At 39.8% G+C, this 8,508-nt stretch overlaps 1 protein-coding gene across 1 annotated transcript in view; it reads left to right on the forward strand.

Moving 5' to 3' along the window:
• The window catches only part of GMPS (guanine monophosphate synthase), a 77,118-nt gene extending 68,890 nt beyond the window's left edge, over positions 1-8,228 (forward strand). Inside the window, exons 14-16 of the mRNA XM_040247398.1 lie at positions 2,506-2,636; positions 3,590-3,762; positions 5,024-8,228. Of these exons, the coding sequence (XP_040103332.1) occupies positions 2,506-2,636; positions 3,590-3,762; positions 5,024-5,125 (406 nt within the window). The 3' untranslated portion in view covers positions 5,126-8,228. The remainder of the gene's footprint in view (positions 1-2,505; positions 2,637-3,589; positions 3,763-5,023) is intronic.
• The last annotated feature ends 280 nt before the right edge of the window (positions 8,229-8,508 follow it).

Below are 8,508 nucleotides of genomic sequence, written 5' to 3' on the forward strand. Positions count from 1 at the left end.
ACAGGACCACTGTTTAAGAATGGCTTCCCTGGTGACATTCTTTTATTCATGAAATATGTACATAGTGAAATAAGAATCTTTCTTTGGGATCAGTGTTCTCCAAAGTGTAAGGAAAAAAAAAAAAAAGGTTGAGTGGTCAGATACGTTTGGGAAATTCACTATAGCTTCATCTTGGAGGTTACCAGTGCATATTAGCATATTATGTCGTCTGAAGTTTTGTTACCAGTCAGTTCAGTCACTCAGTCTTTGTCACCCCATGGACTGCAGCACACCAGGCCTCCCTGTCCATCACCAACTCCTGAAGTCTACTCAAACTCATGTCCATTGAGTCGGTGATGCCATCCAACCACCTCATCCTCTGTCGTCCCCTTCTCCCCTCACCTTCAATCTTTCACAGCCTCAGGGTCTTTTTAGTTGAGTCAGTTCTTTGCATCAGGTGGCCAAAGTATTGGAGTTTCAGCTTCAACATCAGTCTTTCCAATGAATATTCAGGACTGATCTCCTTTAGCATGGACTGGTTGGATCTCCTTGCAGTCCAAGGGACTCTTCAAGAGTCTTCTCCAACACCACAGTTCAAAAGCATCAATTCTTTGGCGCTCAGCTTTCTTTGTAGTCCAGGTCTCACATCCATACATGACCACTGGAAAAACCATAGCTTTGACTAGATGGACCTTTGTTGACAAAGTAATGTTTCTGCTTTTGAATATGCTGTCTAGGTTGGTCAAAACTTTTCTTCCAAGGTGCAGCCATCTTTTAATTTCATGACTGCAGTCACCATCTATAGTGATTTTAGAGCCCCCCAAAATAAAGTCAGCCACTGTTTCCCCATCTATTTGCCATGAAGTGATGGGACCAGATGCCATGATCTTAGTTTTCTAAATGTTGAGCTTTAAGCCAACTTTTTCACTCTCCTCTTTCACTTTCATCAACAGGTTCTTTAGTTGTTCTTTGCTTTCTGCCATAAGGGTGGTGTCATTTGCATATCTGCATTATTGATATTTCTCCCGGCAGTCTTGACTCCAGCTTGTGCTTCATCCAACCCAGCGTTTCTCATGATATACTCTGTGTATAAGTTAAATAAGCTGCTGCTGCTGCTAAGTCGCTTCAGTCGTGTCCGACTCTGTGCGACCCCATAGACGGCAGCCCACCAGGCTTCTCTGTCCCTGGGATTCTCCAAGCAAGAACACTGGAGTGGGTTGCCATTTCCTTCTCCAATGCATGAAAGTGAAAAGTGAAAGTGATGTTGTTCAGTTGTGTCCGACTCTTAGTGACCCCATGGACTACAGCCTACGAGGCTCCTCAGTCCATGGGATTTTCCAGGCAAGAGTATTGGAGTGGGGTGCCATTGCCTTCTCCGAAGTTAAATAAGCAGGGTGACAATATACAGTCTTGACATACGCCTTTTCCTATTTGGAACCAGTCTGTTCCATGTCCAGTTCTAACTGTTGCTTCCTGACCTGAGTACAGATTTCTCAAGAGGCAGGTCAGGTGGTCTGGTATTCCCATCCCTTGAAGAATTTTCCACAGTTTGTGGTGATCCACACAGTCAATGGCTTTGGCATAGTCAATAAAGCAGAAGTAGATGTTTTTCTGGAATTCTCTTGCTTTTTCGATGATCCAACGGATGTTGGCAATTTAATCTCTGGTTCCTCTGCCTTTTCTAAAACCAGCTTGAACGTCTGGAAGTTCATGGTGCACGTACTGTTGAAGCCTGACTTGGAGAATTTTGAACATTATTTTACTCGCGTGTGAGATGATGCAGTTCTGTGGTAGCTTGAGCATTCTTTAGCATTGCCCTTAAAACCTATTTATTTAATTCATTTTCCCCAGGCTTTTGTGAATTGATTTCCTAGAGCTACCATAACAAATCACCACGAACTAGAAGGCTTAACACAATAAAAATCTATTATGTCACAGTTCTGGAGACTATAATTCTGATATTAAGGGTGATGTCAGCAGGGCATTGCTCTCTCTGAAGGGTCTAGGGGACCTTCTTCTCTTCGTAGTTTCTGATGTTTGCTGGTAGTCGTTGCCTTGAGGCAGTAGAACTCCAGTCTTCATCTCCATCTTTACATGGCCCTCTCTTCTCCGTGTGTCTGTCTTTCCAGATTGCCTTTTGCTTAGAAGGACACCCACCTATCATTGGATTAGCCTCCTGCCCCCCCAACCCAAATTATGACCTTTATTCGATTACATTTGCAAGGACCCTGTTTTCACCCCCAGATTCTAGAAGAACATGAAGTTTTGGGTATACTTTTCAATCCAGTATGTTAAATGGAAAGAGGATTGTGATAATCAAGTTTATCTTCACACTAGTATTTCAGAGAATGTATTTTGAAGAAGGTTCAGACAACAGAGACCTTCTATAATCCTGTCCTTCCCATTGGGGATTTGAAGTGGATAAGAGATGGGCCTAAGAACAAATGCAAAGAATGTTATTTTATGTGCTTTGTTTCCTCATACTAAAATGTATTTTCTTTATAATTTTCACTTCCTTCCTTCTAGAGTTGTTTATATATTTGGCCCACCAGTTAAAGAACCTCCTACAGATGTTACTCCCACTTTCTTGACCACAGGGGTGCTCAGTACTTTACGCCAAGCTGATTTTGAGGCCCATAACATTCTCAGGGAGTCTGGTAAGTTGCCCATTTTGTTCATTACTACATGCTTCAACTAGATTTTGAAAGCTTGGCTTTATGATTTTTAGTTGGAGGATTCAGCTTTTAGTATTCCTATTTGATTCTGTGGGTAGTTCTGTGACATTGCCTTATCCATATAGAATTTACTCATGTTTATGGTCACTTGCAGACATGCACAAAGTGACAAAATTTGAGTTGCTCAGCTCAGATGTTCCCAGCTGAGGTTGAAGATGGCAGTCCTCTGTCTTGTTTCAGCTCTGTTTCTGTAAACAGGTGTCTTTTTTGTCGTCTATTTAATGCCTTGTTGTTTTGCATTTTCATGCTGTTTGTTGGTGATTTCACTGTTTAAAAATGTCTCTAAGCTTAGTGCTGAGGTGCTGCTGACTAGGTTCCTAAGCACAGGAAGACCATCATGTGCCTTACTGAGAAAATAGGTGTGTTAGATAAGCTTCCTTCAAGCTAGAGTTACAGTGCCATTGGCTGTGAGCTCACTGTAATAAATCTACAATAGATATTGAGTAAGGTGTCTTTAAACAGAAAACACATAAAGAAAGGTTATATATTGATCAGTTGATGAATATGTTATGACTAGAGGCTTGCAAGACCCCAACTCTGTATTCCCTCTAGGGTTAGTGGCTCAGCATTTTCTTATTCAGTGTTTGCAGTATAGAAGATAATTATATGAATAACGAATTGACTTATGTATAGCACATCCCTGTAGTCATCAGACTCTGTAATTTGTATTTGTGATTGCGTTTGCTTACAGTGCTATGAGAGTAGCTGAATACAGTACATGATGAGAGTAGCTGAATACAGTACATGATGACAGTCCTAAGAAGAGATGTGTCTGTGTGTGTGATTTTGTGTCCTATCTGGAAGGATTTAAACGAACTGAGAGTGCTTTCCTATGGTATGGTGATTGATTCTACATGTTAACTTCCTTTCTCTAGGGTATGCTGGGAAAATCAGCCAGATGCCGGTGATATTGACACCTTTGCATTTTGATCGGGACCCACTTCAGAAGCAGCCTTCTTGCCAGAGATCTGTGGTTATTCGAACCTTTATTACTAGTGATTTCATGACTGGTATACCTGCAACCCCTGGCAATGAGATCCCCATAGAGGTAATATATACATTTTTTTCTGATGTACAGATTTAATACCTTAACATTTTATAATAATGGTGAATGGGATAGGCTGTGGCAATGTTGATATTTCTGAGGTTGGTTTTCTGTTCATAAAATAGGCTCTAATTTTTAAAATCTCCACATAATTCATTATTTAATACATTATAGTAGGAAAAGGCCCTAAGTATATTAACCTCTCTTCCAGATGTCTGATTACTATGTGGAGACTCCCAACTCTAATCTATCTTTTTATCTAATCGTGCCAACCTCTGCCTTATAAATAATGTCCTCCAAGTAAAAAAGAAAACCCTAGGAGTGAAGAAGAGTCAATTAGATATAAGGATGAGATTTAATAGCATTATGGCCAGGCACCCATGAATTTCTTCATGCTCTGCCAACTAGCAATCACAGTTTCGATCATCATCTTCTTTCTTGTTATCCCTCCACTAGAGTGTTGTTTCCAGAGGAGCTGTTTCTAAGATAGCAAGTAAAAGTCAAAGCAAGACTTGATTAGTTGTACCAGTGTTCCAGGACTCTAATACAGGGCTCTGATTATATTACTAGCTAGTATAGAAATGTGGCTTAGAGTCTGTTTTCCCTTAGGCTTGCATTTGCCCAGCCTCTGGCCAGTTAGGTGACAAGGCCTTCCTCGTCTATACATGTAGCAGTGATTATTATTACCTGTGTTATGTGCCACCGTAGTGGCCTCGGAGTTGTGAGCCGCAGAGAACCTGTGAAGCGTTGTCTTCCACACGTGAAGTCTCAGGCTTGGATGCTGCAGCGGTGTCAGGTTGCTATAAATGCTTCTAAACATCTGCTGTGGACCAGTAACACCCATGACTTGCAGACTGCACTTTGAGTACTACTGAACTTAAGTCACTTAAATCTGTGGAGTCACTACGTAAATTAATCATAAATGTATCCCGTATATCTAGAAAGTGAAAGTTGTTCAGTCATGTCTGATTCTTTGCGAATCCATGGACTGTATAGCCCATGGAGTTCTCCAGGCCAGAATACTGGAGTGGGTTTCCATCCCCTTCTCCAGGGGATCTTCCCAATCCAGGGATCAAACCCAGTCTCCTGCATTGCAGGTGGATTCTTCACTAGCTGAGCCACAAGGGAAGCCCATATACATAGAGAACAGTGGTAAAAATAGATTGTGTTTTAATTTGAAATTACAAATGAAATTACAAATTCTAGCTCTGTTGAACATGCAGTGGACCCTAGCTCTTTATTTATAATCTTTGTTTTATAACAGGTGGTGTTAAAGATGGTCACTGAGATTAAGAAGATTCCTGGTATTTCTCGAATTATGTATGACTTAACATCAAAGCCCCCAGGAACTACTGAGTGGGAGTAATAAACTTCTTGTTCTACTAAAGTTCCGTGTGCAGTTTAAATTGTTTAGAAACCATTCCCAGTATTGAATGCAGTACTGTTAAAAGTGTTACTGGAGCAACCACATCACATCTGAATTCTCTGCAGCAAAAGTCTACGGCTTAAGAGCTGAGCTGGGGATAACTAAAAGGGACTGAAGAGTTCGTACGGGTATAATCAAAGCACCATTGCCTACACTCAGACAGACTGACACTGCTTTTGCCTTTACCTCTGTCTCACTTGTTCTTTATGTATAAATTTACTGTTTCTATTGATGTCTCTGCAATCAAAGATGTATGGAAGTGGGTGAATTTGGGGGCTGGTAGACTTCTGTCCCCTTGCCAGTTTCTAAGAGATGTTAGAAACACCATTATTTACCAATGTGACTTAGTATGTATACCTTTTGGCGAAACTGAATTTCCCTGTAAGTAACTTTATTCCTCCAGGAAGGGGTCAACATATCAGATAAAGATATGGGTGGGCTGTCCCACCCACTTTTGCAGGACACTGGGACCATAAAATGGTAAGCTACCTTAAGATGGAAAAGCACTAGGAATTTGTTGAAGGACTTTGGGTTTTATGTCATTGCAGTCATGCGAGGAAGGAACTGTGTATGGTCGCCATTTAAAATGTTTTCACATCATGCTCCATGTTGCGCTCTGTCAACCTGTTCATTAGTAAGGAGCTTTATCCTCCTAGTCTTATGTTGCAAGCTCCCATAGCCTTGTAGAGGAAGGAAGTTTCTGTTCTGTCCACAGAAGAGACTGTCTTTGGGTCTAGTGTAAAGTTCGAGCATTTTTATCTTGTTTGGCCAGAGTGAAGCTCTGAGATCACAGAAACCATCATGCATGCCCACAGCTTACAGATGCATGCCTGTGGTTTACATAATCTAGTAAAGAGCTGTAAAATGAACTCTTGGTGTAATCTATAGATATTTTTTTTAATGCACTGCTCAGAAGATTGTGACCTGTCTTGGCCCATGCCAAGTATTGCCAAACTTTGTACTTCTTTCTACCAGCTGTAAGAGAACATTCAAGAACTGGTATAGGACTTTTTGCCATTGCCACCAGTTTCTAACAGATGCTTTTATAACATTCATATATGCACTATAAAAATAGACAGTACTAGATTTGAATTTTACAACCATTTCTCTCTCAATATTTTAGTTGATGTTACTGTTTTAAAGTGTTACCTTGTATTTTCTCATACGAATTCCATCTCAAGTTGCTGCCTGTTATGTAGTCTTTAAGATTTTCTGTATTAATCAGCTATACAAATTTGTTTGGAATCAATCCACTGTTAGATAAATAATAAAATTACGCATGGCAGAAGTCTTCCTTTCATTCTGGTTGGTCCAGGGTATAAGAAAACTATGTTCCTGGACCAGCAAGGGAAGAGCTTCTGACTGTTTTAACTTATCTGTATCTGAGAGATAGCAGTATTTGACTTCTACAAAACTTGAAGGGTTCATTCTCTGTCCTAACAATGAGGTACTCATAATGGCCTTTTACAGAGAGGGTATACTAGTGGCCTGGCCTTAACAGATTTGAAGGTACATTATTTTAGAGCTGAAATAGACAGTATATAAAAGGCTTGTAAACCTTTGTGTTTATGTGACAAAAGAATTCTTCTTCTAGCAAAAGTGTCTTATAATTTTGTATTCAGACAAGTAATAGGAATCTAGGAAGACTTTTTCCCTAAAGTATGTTCTGTGGAACACTGTTCACTTGAATGAACGATGAACATTGAGCACCCTTCACTCAACACTGTTCCACAGAGATAAAGGGGTAGGTGGTCGCGTATAATTTTGGGACGTGCTGCTCACTTGTCCTTTCATCTTGGAGATTTATGGGATGCATTATTTTCAAAGTTCTTAAGAAATCTTGAAGTTAGAAACAGTTGTTGCTTTTTTTAACCTAATTATTCCTGATATTTGTTCACTAAACCCCCTTTTTATAAAATCCATCTTAATAATAAAATTGGAAAAATTGCTCCCCCAAAACACTTGTCGACATGATATAGTAAAAAACAATTCTAGAATTCAAAGATTTCTTAATGTTTAGTACCCTGTCTTCCTTTGCAAAGCAATTTTTTACTTTGTGTCATGTAGTATTGCTCTATACCTTCTCAGTATTTTATACAGCGGCCTGAGAAAAGTTAAGATTGCAGTTCCATTTTACAGTTAAGGAAACAAGCTCAGCTTAATAGTTACCTGAAGAACTTCGGAATTAAATGTAGTGTTTCTCAGTTATTCTTTCTTTAAGTGAATTTTTGAACCTATTTTTTAAATTACATAATTTATAATTATATGAACTTACAGGATGGTTATCTTTGACCAAGGCTTTGGACAGTGGCTCCCTATCTAATAACTCCTCATTGTTTATCCTTAACAGCTCATGCCTGTACACCCTTCATTTACCACTTAGCTGGGACACCTCTCTATCTGAAAATATATTTTATTAGAAGGAGGAAGGCAGGTTAGTGAAAGCATTTATTTCTAAGATTGTTGTTGTATAGTCACTAAGTTGTCTGACTCTTTGCAACCCCATGGACTCATAACCCACCAAGCTCCTCTGTCCATGGGATTTCCCAGGCAAGAACACTGGAGAGGTTGTCGTTTGCTTCTCCAGGGGATCTTCCTGACCCAAGGAACTAACAGTGTCACCTGCATTTGCAGGCAGGTTCTTTACCCTTGAGCCACAATTTCTAAGATTAGTAGGCATGAAAGAAATTTTGAGAACCAAATATCTTGTCCCAGCTTTGTGGCCCCACCTGTGATCAGCAGCTCTGCTAGAAGTAACAGCTTGGTACAGTTGCTGAGAGTAGGTTTTAAGATGTATCTGGGAAATAAGGTTACCCACTCATTCCCATCTTTTGCCTTGTCCCTTATCCTAAGATAGGTGCATATGTGTAGCCAAACAAGCATTGTAAAAGTTCATTTCCTTACTGTGTTTGGGCTTATCTCTTGATAGCCTGTTTTTATTGAGTAACTTACATCAGACCTGTAGAGAGTGAGGGCATTCACAGTAGCTTTCATATTCATCTTTAGTGCTTTGTTTTGCCATTAAACAGCTATGTGAAACTGGTCAAGTCATTTCTGGTTTTTCACATGTAAGATGAGGCAGTTGAACTATATATATATCAAATCCAGCTCTAAATTCTTATTTTATAAATAATAAAAAGCATAGCAGGAGATAGAATGGCGAAATGGGGTGGTTTTAAGTGCTTTTAACATCAGATTGGACCCAATCAAAGGTAAACATCAAAATCCATTGTAAAATCAGATGATTGATTACCCTGTTGTGAACCTGAAGCACAGATCAAGGTTTGACCACGCGAGAATCTTCTGTTGTGACAGCGACACTG

The sequence above is a fragment of the Oryx dammah genome, unplaced genomic scaffold (genome assembly GCF_014754425.2).
Source record: "Oryx dammah isolate SB20612 unplaced genomic scaffold, SCBI_Odam_1.1 HiC_scaffold_2, whole genome shotgun sequence".
In the NCBI taxonomy this organism is placed as follows: domain Eukaryota; kingdom Metazoa; phylum Chordata; class Mammalia; order Artiodactyla; family Bovidae; genus Oryx; species Oryx dammah.